Source organism: Chlorocebus sabaeus, chromosome 16, assembly GCF_047675955.1.
Source record: "Chlorocebus sabaeus isolate Y175 chromosome 16, mChlSab1.0.hap1, whole genome shotgun sequence".
Taxonomy (NCBI): domain Eukaryota; kingdom Metazoa; phylum Chordata; class Mammalia; order Primates; family Cercopithecidae; genus Chlorocebus; species Chlorocebus sabaeus.
Window position 1 is genome coordinate 58,363,279 of NC_132919.1, and position 23,829 is coordinate 58,387,107.

Genomic DNA, 23,829 nt, shown 5'->3' on the forward strand with positions numbered 1-23,829 from the left:
AAAAAGTAAAATACAATAAAACAAAATTAAATTAAAACAAAACATACATATGCATATACATGTCTAGAATATGCAGGCACATGTATAATACACATGTATAATACACACGTATAGACATATGCACACATATGCATACATGTAGGTATGTATAACATATTGTGTGTGTGTGTATATATATAATTCCTCGTATTCTTACCTTCTAGCCTCCTCCATAGCTATTCCAAATTTGAGACAATTTACTCTTATTTCTTTCGGGCTATTACTTTGCTTCAATAGAGAGAACTGACCAGAGAAGACCAAACCCAAATTCAGGTCCAGCGACTACTCATGTTGTCCTCAAACTTCAGAATCTTCTCTCAAGTGTCTTTGCTGACACTGCAGCCATGCTCTGGGAGACTGGGTGTGACCCACAGGTGCCAGCCCCATGTGCTCTTAACCTTGAAGATACCGCCAGCTGCTTCCCACAATCTGTAAGCGTGGCTGTTTCTTTCTGGGCCATGGGGTGTGGTTAGGGAGCAAATCAGTCCTGACTCCAGCTGCATTAATCACCCCATCATACATCCCCACGACGATGCTGTGACTTGTATCTGGTTTTCCAGTCTGGTTCCTGGGCCTAACCCTGCTGGGCACGAGTTAGGATGGGGTCTCTGGGAGCCTGCGCAAAACTCCAGTTAGAGCAAGAGCAGAGCTCTCCCGTCTGAGAAAGGAAGTTAGTACATGAAGGAGCTGGCTTCCACAGGCAGTACCGACAACGTCAAGGAGACCACAGTCCTTGAAGCACTTCCTGATGACCCCAATTATTCCTAGCAGCCATGGTAATAAACACTCCAGAGCACCTCTCCAATGACGTCTGTGACAACCCTCCAGGGTCACATACTGTTAACTTCCAACCACAAGGCGGAAACCATCTTCCTGCTTGGCTGCTCCTGCTCAGGGAGAAGGGCTAGGCCTGGAAGGGTCTGCAGCTCTATGGGGCAGATATTCTGGGGAGAAGCAGGACTTCAGAAGACCTCTCAGATCTCATCCAACAACCCCTAAAAACTGCATTAATGTGCACAGAAGTGCTGATGGCCCATAGAAGACTCATGTTTTGGTTTGCTGGGGGAGGCTGGGTGGGAAGGGCAGCTTTGATAACTACCAGCCACAGGACATTTGTGTACATTTGAGTCACTTCCATGTGACCCTTAGCAAAGACATAAATAGACCCTTTGATGTGCAGGTCCCTCATCAAGAAGCCATGCATTTGCAGGGCGTCGCAGAAGGGACTCTGTGCTCCTTCCGCCTCCTTGCCTCCTCCTGCTTCCTCTTCCTTTTGGTGAAAGGAAAACACAGGGAAATTACAAGGAAAGGCCATGAGGCCTGACATTTCCTGGCTGTCACTGCCAATGAGTGCTTCAGAGTGCAAAAAGGGGACATTAAGGAGGTGACGCTGGGAAGTGGAAGCCCAAAGCCATTGCCAAGGACTGCTTGGTCAAGAACAGGCTGCAGGTAGGACACAGTGGCTCATGCCTGTAATCCCAGCACTTTGGGAGACCGAGGCAGGCTGATCACTTGAGGTCAGGAGTTCGAGACCAGCCTGATCAAGATGGTGAAACCTCACCCATACAAAAATACAAAAATTAGCTGAGCATGGTGGCATAGGCCTGTAGTCCCAGCTACTTGGGAGACTGAGGCAGGAGAATCACTTGAACCCGGGAGGCAGAGGTTGCAGTGAGCTGAGATCACGCCACTGCACTCCAGCCTGGGCAACAGAGCAAGACTCCATCTCAAAACAAAACAAACAAACAAACAAAAAACCAGCTATAGAGAGTGTGCTGAACCCTCTAGAGCTGGGAGAATGTTGGATGTAAGGCCCTTGCTGGACCTGCCGTCCAAAGGGTCTTTCACCCATTTGTTCATTTGGTCCTTCATTGGTTCATCTGGGTTGCGTGGACTGAATGTTTGCTGACTGCAGGCAGTGAGAACTCAGAGCTGAACTTGATGGCTCAGATTCTTGCCCTCAAGAAGCTTCCATTCTAGAGGGAGAAGCTCACAATAAACAAGTTGCAGACACTAGTCAGTCATCTCATCTAACAAAACATGCTGGGTAGTTATGTTATTAAATTAAATACATGCCAGAAAAGTTGCCCATTATAGGCAACGAGAACCTATATACACCCACCCTAAGCCAAACTGTTAAACATAAATCTGGACTGGGGATTGGGGGTGGAAAGAGGCTCATCTCAAATGCTTCACCTTTTGGGGTCTGAACCAGCCACTTGTTTGCATCTTCTGAGGATGGTTCTGTCTGCACGGAGGTGAGAGGCAGCAGACCAGCCTCCTAAAGAGCCTACGTGTGGGCACGTACCTCTTCCACTTACCCTGTGCCCAGGCTGTGACCGGCCAAAGAGCACCTCGGAGACGTCCACACCATCAAAGCGCCGTCCTTGAGGTAAGCTGGCCTGCGCCAGTGCTACCACAGTCGGAAAAATGTCCAGCACACTGCAGAAATAACAAGACTGAGTTGGCCCCAGCTCTTCTGACTCACTCTCTGACCCTGCTGTGTCAACACCCACCTGAATCAGCCCAGAGCAAGCACCGACAGCCTCTCCTATGGCCTGGCTTACGTTCTCTACCTGTTTGTTTTTCCTTTCAGTTCCACCTGGATTTCTGCTCCTACAAGAGGCAGACTGGTACAGTGGTTCAGCACCCAGGCTCTGCAGCCAGGTGTTGCCTGGGTTCAAATCCCAGCTCTGCCACATATCTAGCTTCTCAATGACTCAGTTTTCAATTCTCTAAAATATATATGATATTTTAATAATATAGTAGTCGCCCCCGTATCAGAGAGAGACACATTCTAAGAGCCCCAGTGAATGCCTGGAACCTTGGATTGTACCGAACCTGATTGCCATAAATCAAACATGTTTGTTCATTATTTTTTTAGAGACAGGGTCTTGCTCTGTCATCTAGGCTGGAGTGCAGTGGTGTGATCATAACTCACTGTAACCTCGAACTCCTGGGCTGAAGTAATTCTCATCTGACTCTAAGAGTGGCTGGGACTACAAGCATGTACCACCACACCTACAAAATTTCTTTGTTGTTTTATTATTTGTTTGTTTGTTTGTTTATTTATTTATTTATTGTAGAGACAAGGTCTTGCTATGTTGCCTAGGCTGGTTTCAAACTCCTGGCTTCAGGTGATTTTCCTGCCTCAGCCTCCCAAAGTGTTGGGATTACAGACATGAGCCACTGTGCCCAATCAGAACACATTTCTGTTCATGTCTTCCACTCAAAAATGTAATGACTTTTCCATCTTAACTAAGTACTTACCATGAACTGTGGCCATAACTTTTGCAGTCTGAGGTGCAACAGCAAAACTAGCACAAATTTCTTTTTCCTTCTTTACAATTTCATGGATAGGAGATTCATTCTTGGTGGCTTATGCCTGTAATCTCAGCACTTTGGGAGGTCAAGGTGGGTGGATCAGTTGATTTTGTTCTGACATGAACAAAATCCACCAAAGTGTGAATAATGGCTGAACAATGGCCATGTGAACAATGGGCGGTTTGAGACCAGCCTGGGCAATAGGGCACAATCCCATCTCTACCACAAAAAAAAAAAAGAAAAAACAAAAAAATAGAAGATTCATTCTCATCATAGATCTTAACAACCTCAGCATATAATTTCTTTTTCTTTCTTTCTTCCTTTCTTTTTCTCTTTTCTTTTTTTTTTTTTTTAATGGAGTCTTGCTCTGTTGCCCAGGCTGGAGGTGCAGTGGTGCAACCTTGGCTCACTGCGGCCTCTGCCTTCAGGGTTCAAGCAATTCTCCTGCATCAGCCTCCTAAGTAGTTGGATCTACAGGTGCATGCCACCACACCCAGCTAATTTTTGTATTTTTAGTAGAGATGGGGTTTTGCCATGTTGGCCAGGTTGGTCTTGAACTCCTGACCTCAAATGATCCACCTGCCTCGGCCTCCCAAAGTGCTGAGATTACAGGCAGGAGCCACTGCACTCAGGCTTCTTTTCTTATTAAGTCAAGAACTTTCACCTTTCACTTAAAGGAAGCACATTTCGGCTTCTCTTTGGCATATTCGAATTGCCAGCATCACTACTCTTGCACATTGTGGTCATTAGTAATTAAAAATAAGTATGACGGGAACACAAGCACTGCTATACCTTCGCAATCAATCTGATAACTGAGATGGCTACTAAGCGACTACCAGGCAGGTAGTGTATACAGCGTGGATCCACCGGACAAAGGGCTGACTCGTCCTGGGCGTTAGGGGATGGGACGGTGCCAGACTTCACCACACTCCTCAGATTGAGCACAATTTAAAACTTATATTCATTTCTATAATTTTTCATTTAATATTTTTAGACCGTGGTTGATCACAGGTAACTAAAACTGCAGAAAGTGAAACCATGGAGAAAGGAGGACTGCTGTATTGGTGCCCGCTTACAGGTGGTTGTGGGCATGAAACACACATGTAAAGCACAGAGAAGACCTGGCACTCAGAAAGGACTCACTGGATGTTTATGTGTTAATGATTCCCAAGGGTAATCCCTGTGAGCCCATCTAAGAACTGAGGGGTTCTACCTGTCACCAGCTTGGTGACAGCCATTTGCTTAGAAACAGTGTGGGACAGGTGTCCACAAGAGAATATTCACTGCATTTTCCATTGGGTGGGTCTCTGTATTATAAAAGATTTAGTTTTTGTTCAAAATGCCATGATATGTAAAACTTTCCACTCTCTTTATTTTAGTTCTTTTAGTCCATTACAAAGTAGTGACTGCGGCCAGGTGCGGTGCCTCACACCTGTAATCCCAACACTTTGGGAGGCTGAAGTGGGTGGATCACCTGAGGTCAGAAGTTTGAGACCAGCCTGGCCAACATGGCGAAACCCTGTCTCTAGTAAAAATACAAAAATTAGCTGGGTATGGGGGCACACACCTGTAATCCCAGCTACTTGGGAGGCTGAGACAAGTGAATGGCTTGAACCTGGGAGGTGGAGGTTGCAGTGAGCCGAGATTGCACCACTGCACTCCAGCCTGGGTGAAAGAGCAAGACTCTGTCTCCAAAAATAAATAAATAAATAAAAAATAGTGAATGTTTATGGTAGAAAAAATGAGAGCATTCGGAAATATAAGAGAGAACAACACACACTTAGTCCATCACCCAAAGGCAGCCATTGTTCATATTTTAGTGGATTTTGTTCATGTGACTTTTTTTTAAGTCATATGGTGCAAGGTTACTCTACCTGTGGCACGTCCTCCTCCAGCCTGTTGTGCTCATGTTGGGGGAAAAAAAGTCTTCAGCAAGAATAGAAAGGCTGCCCCTTCAACAGAGCCATTTATCTGATGGCCAGGCCAACTGGAAGTCAGCGGGGCTTACTGGAGCCAGGAGGGCTGAGCTAATGGGAAGCTGGACTTTTCCAAGAAAGAGGCCCTGGTAGCCCTGAGGCTGGGTGCAGCAGCAGACTTCAGGCTTTTGCATGCACCGTTCACCGGGAAGCCTCCAGGGCCACAGATCCCCACTTTCCCCAATCAGATATCTGAGGGGCTGGGGGGATATCCGCCCTGTAAGGGGGCTGCAGAAAGGACCTGCTCTGAGGCTCCGTCTCCTGTTGGCCACCTCCTTCTCCTCTGCAGGGCTCTACCTACGACCCCAGGCAGAATCTTTCCAGTGACTACAGTGCAGAGTGTTTCTGTTTGCCTTTCTCTCCCACAGTCCATGGAGCTGGTGGCTTATCTCTTAAGAAACAAGCTCCAGGACCTGGCATCCCACTCTGATGCAAAGTCAAGAATGCAGAGTCAGCACTCACAGAGCACAGAACAGTCCAGAAACCTGTCCAGAGTCCAAGGTTCCTGCCACCAACCGGAAAGCAAAGAGGACCACAAAGCAGTCTGAAAAGGCCGCGGTGGTTTGGAGCTGTTTGATCAAGTTTTCTCTAAATTGTGCCCCTAAGAGAGATCAGTGTCACAGATGGGTCAAATCAGTCAGCAAGAGAAACAAGATCTGCGTTCGATTTTGGAAAGTATTGTGTACTTTCTTTTTCCATCTGATTTCCCCCCACCACTCCCTCCTAGGGTTTAGCATCCTAATTATATAGCACTAAAGCTAATGTTCACGGAATCCTAATGTCTCAGACTTTGGCAAGAACTTCAGAGGTACCTAGTCCACCCAGAACCCAAAGAAAGCCTCTCGCCCATGAGAAAAGCTTCAACATGTCCAGTGACTCAGGCCACTCAAGGCAGCCCCATCCCAATTTGGCAAGCTTGGGTTGTCAAATAGTCCTTCCTTAAGTAACAGAAAAAGCCAAGGCCCTGAGCTTAGCCCTGGAAAAGGGAGACACTCCCTGGCATATGCAGCCCAGTTTCATCCCAGGGCTGCGCCCCCAGCCTACATGTGAACTCGAAGAAAGCATCTGTTCTACTAAGGGTGCCAAGGGCACCCCAGCTACTCCAAACCTCAAACTCCACCGAAGAAATTGGGCCTGGGAGTCTTTAAAACCTAAGAGAAAGAGACAAAATAAATACAAACCTATACTTTAAAGTTTCCCCTGTTCATTTCGATGCCTGACTTTTGGCAGAGCCACATTCCAGCTTTCATGGCTCCACAGTCCGTGAAAGTGAAGGCAGTCATTTCTACTTTCATGGGTCTCTTCCTCCATTAAAAAAAAAAGAAAAAAAAAAAAAAAAAAGAAGGCCAGGCACAGTGGCTCAGCACTTTGGGAGGCCGAGGAGGGTGAATCACCTGAGGTCAGGAGTTCAAGACCAGCCTGGCCAACATGGCGAAACCCTGTCTCTACTAAAAATACAAAACAAATTAGTCAGGCGTGGTGGCAGGCACCTGTAATCCCAGCTACCCGGGAGGCTGAAGCAGGAGAATCCCTTGAACCCAGGAGGTGAGGTTGCAGCGATCTGAGATTGTGCCATTGCACTCCAGCCTGAATGACAAGAGGGAAACTCCATCTCAAAAAAAAAAAAAAAAATTCCAAAATTCCGTGGACTCTGGCACTGTGCCTCATGGGTCTGATGGAGAAGTGGTTCCCGGCCTTTGATGGGATGAAACCCCACTTCAGTGGGCTTTTTGGTCGTGACAAGGGCAGCCATGAGCCCACTCATGATGACAGGAGAGGGCTGAGATTCCTCTGCACAATGGCACAAAAGGCTGTCCTCAGAGTGGGCAGGGTGACATCTTTGCAGGTTGCATTGCCCTTATGAAAATATGTACTTTTTCTTTCCTGTGGCACTGGCCAGCCCAGGCTCCGAAGGTTGTTCGTAGGAAGGGTGCATAACTGTGTTCTTATCCAAGGAGTTGCTGAAGGAACCTAGGAGTGGAGATGGGGCAGTGGCAAGGAGGATGCAGAAAGGCCTCGCCTGCTGGGCAGATCGTTTGAGGCCAGGAGTTCGAGACCAGCCTAGCCAACACGATAAAACCCAGTCTCTCTACTAAAAAGACAAAAATTAGCTGGGTGTGGTGGTGCATGCCTGTAGTCCCAGCTACTGGGAAGGCTGAGGCACGAGACAGGAGAATCACTTGAACCCAGGAGGCAGAAGTTGCAGTGAGCCAAGATCACGCCGTTGCACTCCAGCCTGGGTGCCAAGAGTGAAACTCCATCAAGGAAGGAAAGAAGGAAGGAAGGAAGGAAGGGAGGGAGGGAGGGAGGGAAGGAAGGAAGGAAGGAAGGAAGGAAGGAAGGAAGGAAGGAAGGAAGGAAGGAAGGAAGGAAGGGGTCACGAGGTAGCCCAGGGGATTACCTGTTCTGGCTACACAGCAGCTTTAGCTATTTTTCTCTTTCTTTTTTTCTTCCTTCCTTCCTTCCTTCCTTTCTTCTTTCTTTCTTTTTTTTTTTTTTTTTTTTTTTTTTTTTTTTTTGAGACAGAATCTCACTCTGTTACCCAGGCTGGAGTGCAGTGGCGTGATCTTGGCTCAGTGCAAACTCCGCCTCTTGGGTTCAAGCAATTCTCCTGCCTAAGCCTCCTGAGTAGCTGGGATTACAGGCACGGGCCACCACACCAGGCTAATTTTTGTATTTTAGTGGAGACGGGGTTTCACCATGTTGGTCAGGCTGGTCTCGAACTCCTGACCTCGTGATCCGCCCTCCTCGGCCTCCCAAAGTGCTGGGATTACAGGTGTGAGCCTCCGCGCCTGGCCTTAGCTGTTTTTCAAATGAGACTGTTTCAAGTCCTTTTTGACATTTTGCTCACCTCATACTTGCCCCAGTTCATCTCTGAAGGATGGATCCTCATTCAGAGCAGAGATGGGGGCCTCCCAGCTCAGAGGCAGAGCAGGCCCTTCCCCTTCTTGTATATGGCTAAGAGAGCTTCCGCTAAGCCATAGTTCTCAGCCAGAGTGAGTTCATCCTCCCCGGGGACATTTGGCACTGTCTGGAAACGTTTTAATTGTACAACTTAGGGGGTGGGGTGGGGATACGATTGGCATCTAATGGGTAGAAGTCAGGGCTGCTGCTAAACATCCTATAATGCACACAGGACAGTCCTCCAAAACAAAGAACGATCCAGTCCAAAATCTCAACCACGCCACAGTTGGGAAAGCCTGCATCACAGTTTTAGGTTAAAACTACTGCAACTTTTTCACATGTGCTGCCAAAGCCCTGCCCTCCCGAAGGTAAGGTAGCCCCTAAAGAAAGAGCTTTCTGTCTGGTCTGCTCATGACTGCCACCTCCCCAGTCCCTGGAGTAATGATTGACCCAGAGTTGGACATGGCAATAAATATCTGTGGAATAAATGCCTTTTCCCCATTCTGTACTTGTGTCTGTAGAGGCGGGTCATGTGCAAAGCCCTTCTTTCATCTTATGACATCACCCGGGTGCACACCGATATTAACACTGGTTCTCTCTAAAACCAATGGGATCCATGTGAATGGATCCCCCACCCCCTCTCCCACACATTCTCTTTTGCTTTTCTGTATTCATATTTATAGCAACCTGACCACTCTCTGATGCTCATAATTCCTCAGGGCCTCAAGGATATAGGTTTAAGGGACTCTAGCTTTAGCTCTTAGTGGCTTAAGGGAGTTATCTCTGATCTGGAAGATCTATATTCCTCAAGTAATAGAATGAGAGTAGGTGATATGCAGACTGGGCGGGGGACGGGGGAGTGCTGGGTTGGGCCCAACAGCATGAAGCATCGGCATCAATGTCTTGAATTTGGATCATGCTACCATTCTCTGTCGAGCTGACCCTGAGGTGTCAAGGGAAACAGAAACACACACACAGCCTGCCCAGGCAGTAAGGAAACTCCACCCAAATTTGCTTAACATGAATTCACATGGGAAACAGCTAGAGGGTAAATCTATAGAGGTAAAACTGACTGGCTGAAGTCCAGCCTAATTTAACACCAAAAACTAGCCTTGCTGGGTGTGAGAGCCCATGCCTATAATCCCAGTGCTTTGGGAGGCTCAGGAGGGAGGAGTGCTTGGAACTGGGAATTCCACACCAGCCTGGCCAATATTAAGAGACCCCATCCCTACAAAAAATTTAAAAATTAGCCAGACAGAGTGGTGCATGCCCGTAGTCCCAGCTACTCGGGAGGCTGAGATGGGAGGATTACACGAACCCAGGAGTTCAAGGCTGCAGTGAGCTATGATCTCGGCACTGCACTTCAGCCTGGGCGACAGAGTGAGACCCTGTCTCTTAAAAAAATAAAATAACGGTGAAACCCCGTCTCTACTAAAAAATACAAAAAACTAGCCGGGCGAGGTGGCAGGCGCCTGTAGTCCCAGCTACACAGGAGGCTGAGGCAGGAGAATGGCGTGAACCCGGGAGGCGGAGCTTGCAGTGAGCTGAGATCCGGCCACTGAGCCCGGGCGACAGAGTGAGACTCCGTCTCAAAAATAATAATAATAATAATAATAAATAAAATGTATATATGTGTGTGTGTGTGATACACTATATATTAGGTTGGTGCGAAAGTCATTGCAGTTTTTGCTACTAAAAGTAATGGCAAAAACCACAATGACTTTTGCACCAACCTAATGTATCTCCTAGGAGGTGCTGATACGGTGTATTGATATTGTCCTGGTACAATTCCAGGGGCCCTCAGGCAGACACTGCCTTGTACCAAGAACTCGCTGCCTTGGGTCACTAAACCATCCCCTCAAGTCCATTGTCTCCTCTAAGGCCTTACATTATCAATGACATGAGACAGTTTTATCATGGTTGACTGTAGGTGCAAACATTCTCCAGTGAGAAGACACTGCTTGACTTTCTGTAATGCAACTTGAGGGACGGCTGAGTTACTTGTCCATGTGCAGCCCAGCCCGTGAACACTTGGCCCCTCTTGATAAGCGCTTTGACTACATCAAGTCAGCCCTATAAAAAGCAGCCTGCCTGGCTCTTTTCCCAGGCAGCCTGACATCACAGATTCCAGGCTCTGCTATTGTTGTCACACCTGCTGGTGCCCGCTGACAGCACGCTGCCCCCTCCTGACTGCACAGGGCTGACCCGGAATTCCTGGGGGCCCCACAAGCTGCCAGGGCTGACGCCCACCCACCCCATACTTTGGCCCTCAGAGCTGTTTACCCTTTTCCCCTGGACTTTGAGTCTCTCCCCTCCTCCCCATTGGATCTCGGGAAGTCAGAGGGTGCCAAGAAAGCTGGCCTGCCTCTACTCAGCTGTGTTCTTTACGCCAGGACTCACTGGGCTCATTGCAAAGAACCTCTGGAATTAGGAAATTGGTCCTTAACCAGCAGTTTTCTGAGCACATGAATGAGCACAGGGTTCTACGGAGGGTCCCCCTTGTTAGTGAACACAGGGCAGAACCACAGAGAGGAAGGTCCTCTCTGAATTAGTGAAATGTACCCAGGATAAGTCATAGTTCCATAGCTGGGAAGACGTTGCTTTCACGTAGACGCTGCACAGCCAAGCTCTTTGCCATGGAGATGGCCTCCTGGATCTGCCTTAATGCAGGGATAAGAGTCATGGTGAGACACCACATTTACCTGATGTGATGGGTCTGCAGTGAGCTACGCAGCGAGCTTCCTTCTAATAAAGGAAGCACCCAGACACTTAGCTCATTGAGAAGCTTCATGGCCAGAGGCAGGAGGAAGGTCTTCACCTAAGGATGCATTCTTTCCCTGATGACCCGGAGGGGCCACCTTTCTTCTCCACCCTCCTCCAGGGAAAGTGGACATCTGGACTCCTTTCTTGGGGCCATCGGATCGCTAGAGACTAGCTGGCTTCTCACTGCTACCCCTAAGACACCTGCCTTAACCCCAAGGATGGAATAATCAGGGCTCAAAAGATCTGTTGCCTCGGTCAGCTTGGCCCAGGCTGAGAGGGGAGATGCTGCTGTGGTCGCCTTTTCTGAGGCTTTCTCTCCAGCACACACAGCCAGGACCCAATGCTGATGTACGTGAAACCAACCAATCCCTTCTTCACTCAGGCATTATTCCCAGAAGATGGCTCGAGTCCCACTTCACTGTTTCTCCTTCCCCTCCCCTCCTCTCCCCTCCCTTCTCTTCTCTTCTTTTCCCTTCTTTTTAGAGACAGGGTCTTGCTATGTTGACCAGGGTAGTCTCAAACTCCTGGCCTCAGCAATCCTCCTTCCTCAGCCTCCCAAAGTGCTAGGATTACAGAAGTGAGCCCCCATGCGTGGCCCCACTTCCCTATTACTTTCATCATTTCTACAATCAGTCTTGGAAGTGTCTGGGAACACCTGGAAAAGGCAAGTGGTGAATGACCTTCCTGAGGCCTCTAGCCACCCACGCCTCCATGACTTTTCTTGCTCTGGGCCCCGACACCTCAAGGTAGTTTGGGTCTCATACCTTAACAAGGCAGTGCTGGTGACATTAACTGGAACTCTGCCAGGCCAGTAAGCCAGTGCCGGGACCCGGTGCCCTCCTTCCCAGGTCGTCTGCTTGGCTGGACTTCCCCCTGTGAGAGGAGGGGAAGCTGCTGGTTCATCCATGGTGATAACTCCAGATTTCTTTTCGGCTAAGAGTTAGTCTCTGGGAGAACCCCTGTCTGAGTTTCCAATAACCCCAACAAAGGAATGACATTTTTGGTAACTAGCTATTTCCCTCAACTAGCTAGTGTCTTTCAATATATGCTTTTTATTTTACTGGACTTCAGATGTAAAACGTTGCCTCACTCTACTGAATCACCTCATTTTATTTTCTTCATGAGACCTTCCCCACCGTAAATTATTTTTTTCATTTATTGATTTGCATGTTGTGTGTCTCAGCACCATGAGACTTCATCAGTCTCATGCACCTAAGACACAGTGGGGCTTAACAAATCTTTGTTGAGTGAGTGAATTTCTCTTCCTAGTGATCATAATGTGACTGTCTGTTTAGGATGAAGAAATACAACTATTAAAGAAGAGAAAAAGAAGGAAACTTCTGAAGCTATTTGATCAGCTCAACGTCCAAGAACCGATCTGGCATGGATTTTATGGCTTTATTTTGTTTTGCTTTGCTTTGTTTTTCCTTGAATTAATGAGTTGTACTGATGTTATGGAGACAGTGTCAGTAATAGCTCCAACCTCTTGCCTCCTGGGGGAGGTAAGAACCAACTACGTGCAATCTATGAATTTCCACTTTGGTTATTAAAGGAATTATTTTTGTAACCATTAAGTCAAAAGCGACCACCAGTATAATGATGGCTAGCGGGCTGGAAGAGATGAGGTCATGTTTGATGGAAACATCCTGAATACATGTTGGGTTGCATGAACCACGGCCATCCCACCACCCCCACACACACCCCACCCTCATCCTGGTTGAGCCAAGGGCCAAGGATCCCACAAAGTTAGCGTGTGCATGGCCTTTCCAACGCAAGTGCTGTGTGTGGCTCACACACACTGTGGTCATGCAATTTCCCTTTGTTTGGCTGGTGTGAATAATAAAAGCAATTATGTGGGGAGGAGCGTGGGGAGGAACAAGATGAAGGCTTCTGTCGCCCTGTACTAGCACTGCTGCAAACGGAACCTTTGATGTCCCTGGCCCAGCACACCACACGGGAAATGCTCAGCATTCTTAGGGCTTTTTCATAACCAGCTTTGGAGTCCCTCAAGTTTTGAAGTAAGAAACAAAACACAAAATAACTTACGTCCTATGAACTGTTTATGTTTAAGGGTGTGGGGTTCAAAAATCCAATTGGGGTCTCTGCAGGCTGAGTGAGACGCTCTTTGATCTAGCCCAGCATTTCTCAAATACATCCTTCCTATCGAGAGCCACATCTCCCATAAATATATGTAGCTCCCTCCAATTTATTCACGCACTTGGAACAAAGAATCCAGAACTCCAGCAAGCATAAGACACATTTCCACGTGGCTTTGGAATGTATGACTTATGCTTCAGCTTAGGGCCAAAGAGCAGGGAGGAAGCATCCGCTCAAAGGCATGTGCTGGGGCTTTGTGGATACTTCCACCCCCATGGGGGCATCTTTGTGGACGCTTGGGGTATGGGTGGGTGAAACCGGGGAGCCTGTTTATCTGCAAGTCCATGGTGTACAATATTCAAATAGTCTTGCTTAACCTTTGAGGCCAGATGCTAAGGAAAGATCAAGGCTGTAGTTCCAGGAAAAAAGCCATTAGCTCTATTGGTCCACCAGAAGGCACTGGGGTGGGCAGTGGCACCAGGGTTGAACGCAGGATTTGGTCTCTGCCTCCAGGATGTTTCCAGAAGGGTAAACTGATCTTTAATTAATAAATTTGCTAATCAGTCTTCACCACTAGGGATTCTTCTCGTTTGCCACAACCTTTTGTTTTGCTCTCTTGTAGCTGACTCACTTTCCTAATACGCTCTTCAGAGAAAAACATTTCAATGTGCTTGTCTTATTTCAGTAAAGGATTGAAAGCTGGAGGGGTTTGGAGGAATCCGGCTAGTTATAAAACAGGTGTAGTCAACAAAGCAGACAATCTCCTTGTATACGATTCAGGAATTAGGAGAAAGAAAAAGATTGGCTGAGAGAAGTCCCTTAGTGTGGTCACTTAAGGAGCAATCCCCTCTTTCTGTTGTAGAGACTAGTCGGGTAGTACAGGCTACACCCTGGGTTCTGGCTCTAACAGGAAGACACAATTATATATGCCAGCCATGCAAATGATCACAGGCCCACAGATCTTGTATTCTAAAGGGATTCATCTTAAAAGGGTCTAGAGTGTGAACAAGCAATTCTTAAATATTTATGTATCACCCACAACGCAGATACCGTCTTGCTATAAATTCCAATTTCTCACTGGTACTTCTAGGAGTGGACAAAACTTAAAAAGATCTGACTAGCATTCTATCAGCCCCTAGGGTTGTATAGTCTAATTATGAGATGCATATGCTTGTATTAAACAGGCGTGTTGTGTTTTATCTGCACCAGTAAAGGCTGACTTCTAAGGTAGCTACTCCTAATCCCCCAATATTCTTCAGTAATACCTGCTCCCACTAATGGGTAGTTATTCTAAATTAAACATAATATTAATAACAACAATAGCATCTCCTATTTATTGAGCCCTTACTAAGTACCAAGTTAAGTCTCCTCAGCATAAAGATACATGCTTCCTGGCATTATCTCATTGAATCCTTATGACACCCTCTCAAGTTAGCCACTATTGTCCCCATTTTTCAGATGGGGAAACCAAAGCTTAGAGAGGCTAAGTAATTTGCCCGCAAGTCACATAGCTAGAAAATGATAGAGCCGGCCGGGCAGGGTGGTTCACGCCTGTAATCCCAGCACTTTGGGAGGCTGAGGCGGGAGGATCACGAGGTCAGGAGTTCGAGACCAGCCTGACCAATATGGTGAAACCCCATCTCTAGTAAAAATACAAAAATCAGCCAGCCGTGGTGGCACATGCCTGTAATACTAGCTACTCAGGAGGCTGAGGCAGGAGAATCACTTGAACCCGGGAGGCAGAGGTTGCAGCGAGCCAAAATTGAGCCACTTCACTCCAGGCTGGGTGGCAGAGTGAGACTCTGTCTAAAAAAAAAAAAAAAGAAAGAAAGAAAATGATAGAGTCAAGATCTGAATGCCGGTCTGACTACACAGCCAGCACCCTCGCTCACTAAACCTAGGGCAGTGGTTCCCATTTTGAATATGTATTAGAATCACTGGGGAGCTTTTAAAAAATACCCATGCCAAAGTCTCTTTCCCAGAGACTGTGATTTAATCAGCCTGCAGTGAGGCTCTGACATCAAGATCTTCTAAAACTCTCCTGGGGTTTAGTGTGGAGAGCACCCATTCCCAGGGAAAGAGGGCAAGGGGCAAGATAGGGAAAAGAACACAGCACATTTCAAAGTTAAATGTAGCTAATGGTCATCGTCACCGCAGGCTTTCTGTTGCCCACGCCTTTATACCTCTATGCCACAGCATCACAAATATGACCTTATAAGTCATAGTAAGTAAGAACAATAGATAATCCATAAATGAAACTTCTAGTCACTTTTCAATTTCAAACACTATTCATTCATTTAGATAAGCTTCCATACTTTGATCGGGCACTGGCACGTTAAAAGTGTTAGTTGCCTTCGGCTTTCTGTCGAGAAATGCATGTCTTATGGCCATGAGAATGCATTTCTATGCACTCGTGGTTACTTATGACTCTAATTAAAGCAGAGCCTCTTACTTAAAGCAATAAATATTTAGCCACAGCAACCAAAATATAAACAAAACCATGATTCATGAATTTGCTTATTTGTGCTTCTCTGGTTACGGAAGTGAAGTGGCATTTTATGATGCATCGAGACAGGGGCAGGCCGAGGCAGACTCACCACTGCCCACGCGGAGGAATAGTGGTCTTTCTTGGCTAGGACCCAAGGGCCATGTTTCACTGAGTCAGAAAGGCAAGGCAGCAAACAAGGAAATTCGCAAATTTCTCCATACAGAAGAATCGCCACAAGAGATCTCATCTAAGATATGGATTTCTGGGTCCTATCCCCAGGAATTCTAATTTAATAAGTCCGGGGTGGGGCTCTGATTCTAGGTAATTCTGATGTCAGTGGTCTGAAAACCAGAGTTGAAGAAGTATTCAAGGAATAATTAGGACGATGCCTTTGGGGGCAGGCAGGTCTCCAGTGGCACCCCTGCCAACCAAGTGGCCTTGGGCAGAATTCATAACCTCCCTCAGTCTCAATCATCTCAGCCAGGAAGCAGGGAAATGATTGTACAGTTGACCCTTGAATAACACAAGAGTTAGGGCACTGACTCCCGCGCAGTTGAAAATCTGGGCATAACATTTGACTCTTCCAAAACTTAACTATGACAGCCTTATGTTGACCAGGAAGCCATACCAATAACATAAGCATTCAATTAAGACATATTTAGTATATTATATGTATTATATACTGTAGACTTACAATAAAGTGAGCTAGAGAAAAGAAAATGGTAGTCAGAAAATCCTGGCCAGGCACAGTCGCTCACAACTGTAATCCTAGCACTTCAGGAGGCCAAGGCAGGAGGATGGCTTGGGCCCAGGAGTCCGAGACCAGACTGGGCAATGTAGTGAGACCCCCTGTCTCTACAAAATAAATAAATAAATAATTAGCTAAGTGTGGTAGTCCCAGCTACTTGGGAGGCTGAGGTGGGAGGATCGCCTGAGCCCAGGAGGTTGAGGCAGCAGTGAGCTCTGATTAGATCACTGCCCTCTAGCCTGGACAACACAGCAAGACTCTGTCAAAAAAGAAAAAGAGAAAGGAAGAAAGAAAGAAAGAAAGAGAGAGAGAGAGAGAAAGAAAGAGAGAGAGAGAAAGAAAGAAAGAAAGAAAGAAAGAAAGAAAGAAAGAAAGAAAGAAAGAAAGAAAGAAAGAAAGAAAGAAAGAAAGAAAGAAAGAAAGGAAGGAAGGAAGGAAGGAAGGAAGGAAGGAAGGAAGGGAGAGAGGGAGGGAGGAGAGAGAGGGAGGGAGGGAGGGAAGGAAGGGAAGAAAGAAGAAAAGAAAAGAGAAAAGGAAGGAAGGAAGGAAAGGGAAGGGAGGGAAGGAAGGAAGGAAAAATAAAATTAGAAGAAAGACAAAATATATTTTCTATTCATTAAGTGGAAGCGGCTCATCATAAAGGGCTTCATCCTCGTTGTCTTCACGTGGAGTACGCTAAGGAAGAGGAGGGGAAAGAGGAGAGGTTGGTCTTGCTGTCTCAGGGGTGGCAGAGGCAGAAGAAAATTCATGTATTAAGTGGACCCACGCAGTTCAAATCTGTGTCACTCAAGGGCCAATTGTATTTATCTCCTAGGGTTGTGGGAACAGCTATATAAGATAGTGTACATAAAGCTTTAAGCAAGGTACTTTTGCATAATGCCTGCCAGAGAAGTGCCAACCAAATTACCTATAGGGAGAAAATAGCAGAGAGCACAACCTCCAACAGTTTGGTTTGGCATGCATGGTGTTTTTCTTTTAACTAATGCTGAATGTCATTTGGCAGGGTCCGCTCTCCAGTTTATTGAATTCCTAACACTGCCCATGACTGACAAAAACATTTGTTCCTTATCACCTGCCTGGCCCACAAAGCCATTAGCATTTGTGACTGGGTAGCGCGCCTGTTCTGAGGAGTGCACATTCTAATAACCTTCTAAAGAAGCAGGCTCTCAGCCCAGTGCAGTGGCTCGCACTTGTAACACCAGCACTCTGGGAGGCCGATGCAAGGAAGATCACTTGAAGCCAGGAGTTCGAAACCAGCCTGAGCAATAAGCAAGACCCCTCTGCCCCATCTCTGTAAAAAAGAAAGAAAAAATAAAAATTTAATGTTCCAGGCATGGTGGCTGTAGCCCCAGCTACTAGGGAGGCTGAAGCAGGAGAATTGCTTGAGCCCAGGAGGTCAAGGCTGCAGTGAGCCATGATCACACCACTGTACTGCAGCCCGGGCAACAGAGTGAGACCCTGCCTCTACAAAAATAAAATAAAGAAGCAGGCTTTTTCTAAATATAGTATGTCCCCTTGCCAAGGATGCCTACAGTGTACTCGTTTTCTAGAAACACAGGGCAGCCTGGGACTCCGGCTGGCCTGGGGTGGCCCTGAGTATGGGATGAGGACATTCCACTAAGCCTGGTGACCAAAGTCCCAGAAAAAGACACAGTTTGACTTCTGCTGGGTCTCCATCAGCAGACCCAGTCCCCAGCCAGGGCCAACAGCCAGAGTCCCTTATCCCTTGCTCTCTCACCCCATGGCACCTCTAACTTTTCCCCGCCCCACCCCCTACCCCAAACGGGACAGAAGGCCCAGGATGCGGAGACGGCTTCCCAGTGGGAAAGATTATGCAACAACCTGATAGCATCAGATTACAAACAACCAAGGTCTCCTAGGAGCCTGGATGCCAAATTCAACAGAATGTTTCCTCATCACCAAGGGGGAGGAAGGAACAGTTCTGCTCTTCAAATAAAACAAGAAAAGATTTTCCAGACAGAGGAGCAGTCAGTTAGGGGAAAAACAAGGTGTTGGTTCTGTCCTGGGTAGGAAACAGATCTGGCATGGAGAAGGGAAGGCGGCTGCAGTGAGAGCCAGGCCTCCTGGACCAGGCTGCGGGCCCAGAGACAGCAGGGGTGACTAACTCGTGCCCTTCTTCTTCAGGAGAAGGCCGGGCTGCTTTGCTCTGCCTCCGCCCCAGTTCTGTGTCTACTCGCCCCTGCAGGGCACAAGCCAAGTGGAGTATTCTCAGTCCACACGCACGGGGTGAAGAGATGACTCCAGGAGACGCTGCCTCATCCCATCAGCTGAGCTGGGCGGTTCGGCCAGGAAAGGAAAGGGAAGACAAGCAGGGGGGCCTGGGGGCCCTGAGAACAGGGGAAGACAGCGCGTGGCCTGACGCAGCAGCCTGGCTTCAGGGAGAAAATTGCACGACTCCCAGTACTGTTTGTCCTACTCCGTGGCGAAAACATTGACCGCCTTCTCTCTTTCATCTGCTCTTGAGTCTGGCCCCCGTACAGTGAGCCGTGCAGACATCCCACTGATGGGAAACTGGGTGAGGAGGAGCAGGTGGCCAGAGGGACCCCAGCCCCTTTGACTCACAGGACATGGCCACCTGCCGAGCAGGGAGCTGCCTGGCTTCCCAGAGCCTCAGCAGCATTTCAGGCAGAGAGGAAGACGGAGGCTGTGGCATAGTTAGTTGACAGGAAGCTGCTTTGGAGAATGAGGAAGAAGAAGTGTCTACCCCCAGGCAGCAGCCTTTCAGGCAAAGTTCACTTTCAGACTCCCAAGAAAAGAAGGGAATGGCATCCAGCCCCAGCCCGGTCATAAATTTAAGGGCTGTCACCCACCAATCCCACATCAAGCCACAGAGTTAGTGGGAAGGCCTTGCCCCAAAAAAGAATGTTATCTTGAGGCGCCTGAAATTCAGCTTCAGAACAACGTTTCCCAAGAGACCCTGAACATTTTAAAGTTATCTGTATGCGATTTAAGTTGCCTGATCCTTTAGTGAGGGAATCTTTTTCAGGGTGTTTGCCAGTCCCCTTCTAGAGCTTCTATGGGTGGGGTCCCGTCAGGTTGTTTCAGCCAGGAATTAAGAAATTGAGTCTAATGGGGGTTATCATTAGAGGCCAGGCACAAGGCTGGGAGCGTCCCAGGCAGTACCCCCACTGATTCTCCCAACAGTCTACAGAGAATGGTCCACGACTCCACCTAACGAGAAGAGGATGCTGAGTCCTGAGCTGAGTCAAGATTCAAGCCCAGCCTGAGCCTCCAAACCCTCTCTGCCTCCCACAGATGTAGAAAGATTCAGACTGTCGCAAGAGCTAAAGACTTTTTCCTTGACAATTACCAAGTTCAAAGAGCAAGACAGGATTTTCCAGGTGGCTGAGCAGTCGCGTATAACCAGCTGTGCGTGAGAGCAGTCACGTGGCTTGGAGAATGAGCCAGTGATGGTCAGAGGATGTGGACCCCTCCATGGCTGGCTGACCTCGGGGATGCCTTCCCTTCTCCTTGGCCTCAGTTTCCTCATTTGTCCAATAAGGTGGCTGGAATAAAGACCGCTGAGGTCGGCCAGGCATGGTGACTCACGCCTGTAATCCCAGCACTTTGGGAGGCTGAGGCGGGTGGATCACCGGAGGTCAGGGGTTCAAGACCAGCCTGGCCCACATGGTGAAACCCCATCTCTACTAAAAATACCAGACATGGTGGCGGGTGTGGTGGCACACATGTGTCATACCAGCTACTCAGGAGGCTGAAGCAGGAGAATCGCTTGAACCTGGGAGGTGGAGTTTGCAGTGAGCCGAGATCGCACCACTACACTCCAGCCTGGGCGACAGAACAAGACTTTGTTTCAAAAAAAAAAAAAAAAAAATGACTGAGGTCTTTTCCAACTTTGGCATTCTTTGAACTTGGGGATATTCCTGGAGATTTTGTCACTGGCTTCTCTCATTGGTCATTTTTGGATCAGTGGAAGTGAGACTGGTACTGGCCCTTCTCCTTGTTCTCAGCTCCCCTGATATAAGAGGGATCTTTTAAAAACATTGGCTAGTATGCTGGAGGGGGAGTGGGAAATGGCGAGCAACTGTTTAAAGGATATGGGGTTCAACAAAATAAATATATATTTTTTAAAAGCTAGGCATAGGCCGGGTGCAGTGGCTCACACCTGTAATCCCAACATTTTGGGAGGCTAAGGTGGGAAGATTGCTTAAGCCCAGGAGTTTCAGACCAGCCTGGGCAATATAGCAAGACCCTCTCTCTACCAAAAAAAAAAAAAAATTTAAAAAGGAAAAGAAAAATTAGCTGGGTATGGTAGTGCATGCCTGTGGTCCCAGCTACTTAGGAGGCCGAGGTGGGAGGATTGCTTGAATCCAGGAGGTTGAGGCTGCAGTGAGCTGTAATGATGCCACTGCACTCCAGCCTGGGCAACAGAGCAAGACCCTATCTCAGAAAAAAAAAAAAAATGCAGGGGGCGCAGTGGCACACTCCTGTAGTCCAAGGTACTCACGAGAATGAGGTGGGGGGATCCCTTGAGCTCAGGAGTTTGAGGCTGCAATGAGCTATGATCGTGCCATTGCACTCCAGCCTGGGGGACAGAGCAAGACTATATCTCTAAAATATTAATAAATAAATTAATTAAAGGATATAGGGTTTTCTTTCGGGGTGATAGAAGTGTTTTGGAACTAGACAGACGTGGCCGTCACACAACATAGGGAAGGTGCTAAGTGCTACTTAACCGAACAATTTAAAATGTTAATTTTATGTGATGTAAATTTCACCTCTATATTTAACATTAAATAATGTCCCTCCCGCTCTTAAAATCTTCCCATGGTTCCACATTTCCTTAGAATAAAAGCCAAACTGAAAAGATCGCTGAACGCTGGCCCCATCTCTCGCTGTTCTCCTTGGTCGCCACAAACTCCAGACTCACACACACAGGGGCAGCTCCAGGGAGCGGCTCCTACTCCCTGATGTTCCCACCTCTGCCCGGGCTGCTGCCCTCACCCAGAGCCTCTTCTCCTGCCAATCCCTGGCTGTCTCCTACTCATTCTTCAAAACGCAAACCACCCCCAGGGAAGCCTATTTGCTACCCAATATGGTAGCCAGTAGCCACATATGGCTACTGAGACCTGGAAGTGTGGTTGGTGTGACCAAGGAATTGAATTTTAATTGACTTGTATTAATTTTAATTTAAATGGCCATATGTGGCTAGTGCCTGACATACCGGATTGTGTAGCTCTAGACAGGTGGTTCTCAAATTTTAACCTGCATTATCACCCAAAGGACTGGTTAAAACACAGATTCCTGGGACCCATCTCAAGTGTTTCTGATTCTTTTGGCCCAGGGTGACGCCCTAAAATTTGTACTGTTAACAATTTCTCAGGTGGTGCTAATGATGCTGGTTGGGGAACCACAGTTTGATAACCATTGGTCTAAAGTTGAAAGTTCTACACTCAGAGGATTCTAGACTCATGGTCTAGATGTAGACGTTCTGGACTGTGGTTCTCAAAGTTCGGTCCCTGGACCAGCCATATCAGCATCACCTAGGAGTGCCTTAGAAATGCAAAACCCCCATCAGCAACCCAGCCCTCTTGGGTCAGAACTGTATGTTAGCAAGATCCCCGGGGGACGGCCTGCACACTGTAATTTTAAAATCAAAGAAGCACTATTCTAGACTGTCATTCCTTGTGGTCGGGGCTTTGTTGATCTTTGTAGCACCAGCACTGAGCATAGTTCCTGGCACACAGTAGGTGCTCAATAGGAGGAATAGAAAACAGTGGGCGCTCAACAAATGCTTGCAGGAGGAAGGAAGGAAAGGAGAGATGGAGGTTGCCCAGCTAGTAAATCTATTTTTCTTTTTCTTTTTCTTCTTTTTTTTCTGACAGAGTCTCACTCTGTTGCCCAGGCTGGAGTGCAGTAGCACAATCTCGGCTCACTGCAAACTCCTCCACCTCCCAGGTTCAAGCGATTCTCCTGCCTCAGCCATCCGAGTAGCTAGGATTATAGATGCCCACCACCATACCTGGCCAATTTTTGTATTTTTAGTAGAGACGGGGTTTCACCATGTTGGCCAGACTGGTCTTGAACTCCTGACCTCAAGCTATCTTCCTGCCTCAGCCTCCCAAAGTGCTAGGACTACAGGCATGAGCCACTGCACCTGGCCAGCTAGTAAATGTATTTCTCATCATTCCCTCAAAGAATGGGGTCCCAGTCCACATCCTTAAGCCTGACTCACTATTTCAAAACTGCCTCATAAAGGGAGAAGAGATCACTAAGGCAAGTCCTCAGACAGGAGACCAGCAGGTCAATTCTCCTCCCCATGGAGAAGCCACTTACTTACAGATCCTTCCCCCTACATCCATGGTCTCCATACCTTCTGGACTTTTAACCATGGGGCTTCTGACACCAGGCTATTCCAGGCTTTCTAACTGAACACTGAAGATGGCAGCCTGGCCCAAGGGTGTCCCAGGTACAGAACGGAGGAATTGTAATCAGCGAATGCAACAAACCACTCCCAGTGTATGCTGTATTTCTCTAGGCTCTTGTTTCTTGACACACCTCCATCCACCTCCAGTCCTCCTTAGCATCTTCTCTTGACCCAACTCTCCAGAAATCACAACTAAATCACAGCATTTTTTAACTGAAGAGGACCAAAAAGATCTATGCATATAGAGAGAGAAAGAGAGAGAGTGAGAGTGAGAAACACCAATACTCAAAGAGATAAAATAGTCTGGTCACTGAGAAGGTTAGCGGGAGCTGGTACTCAGCTCTCCTGACCCCTGACTCAAATTTCCAGACACAAGCTATGGCCACAGTCCAGCAGCCACTTGCTCCTAAAGTTCTGAAGATATCTGATCCAAGGGACATCAGATTAAAATTGAAAAATAGGCCGGTCGTGGTGGCTCACACCTGTAATCCCAGCACTTTGGGAGGCTGAGGTGGGCGGATCACCTGAGGTCAGGAGTTCAATGCCAGCCTGACCAACATGGAGAAATCCCATCTCAACTAAAAATACAAAATCAGCCAGGTGTGGTGGCGGGTGCCTGTAATCCCAGCTACTAGGGAGGCTGAGGCAGGAGAATCACTTGAACCCAGGAGGCAGAGGTTGTCATGAGCCAAGATTGTGCCATTGCACTGTAGCCCGGGGAACAAGAGCGAAACTCCATCTCAAAAAAATAAAAATAAAAATGATAATGACCGGGTATGGTGGCTCATGCCTGTAATCCCAGCACTTTGGGAGGCCAAGGCGGGTGGATCACTTGAGGTCAGGAATTCAAGACCAGCCTAGCCGACACGGTGAAACCCCGTCTCTACTAAAAATACAAAAACAAAAACAAACAAACAAAAAATTAGCTGAGCGTGGTGGCACACACGTGTAATCACAGCTACTTGGGAGGATGAGATAGGAGAATCGCTTCAGCCCAGAAGGTGAAGGTTGCAGTGAGCCAAGATCATGCCACTGCACTCCAGCCTGGGTGACAGAGTGAGACTCTGTCTCAAAAAACAAAAAA

At 47.5% G+C, this 23,829-nt stretch overlaps 1 protein-coding gene across 5 annotated transcripts in view; it reads right to left on the reverse strand.

Annotated features, from left to right (window-relative positions):
• The window catches only part of ARSG (arylsulfatase G), a 163,791-nt gene that overhangs the window by 34,147 nt on the left and 105,815 nt on the right, over positions 1–23,829 (reverse strand). For 4 of the 5 annotated variants that reach the window (XM_073005092.1, XM_008011996.3, XM_008011997.3 and 1 more), the window contains exons 9-10: positions 11,771–11,879; positions 2,361–2,481 (exon numbers count right to left, since the gene is read on the reverse strand). In XM_073005092.1, coding sequence (XP_072861193.1) covers positions 2,361–2,481; positions 11,771–11,879 — 230 coding nt within the window. Of the gene's footprint in view, positions 1–2,347; positions 2,482–11,770; positions 11,880–23,829 lie in introns of all 5 variants that reach the window. The other variant, XM_037993324.2, reaches the window with a different exon arrangement.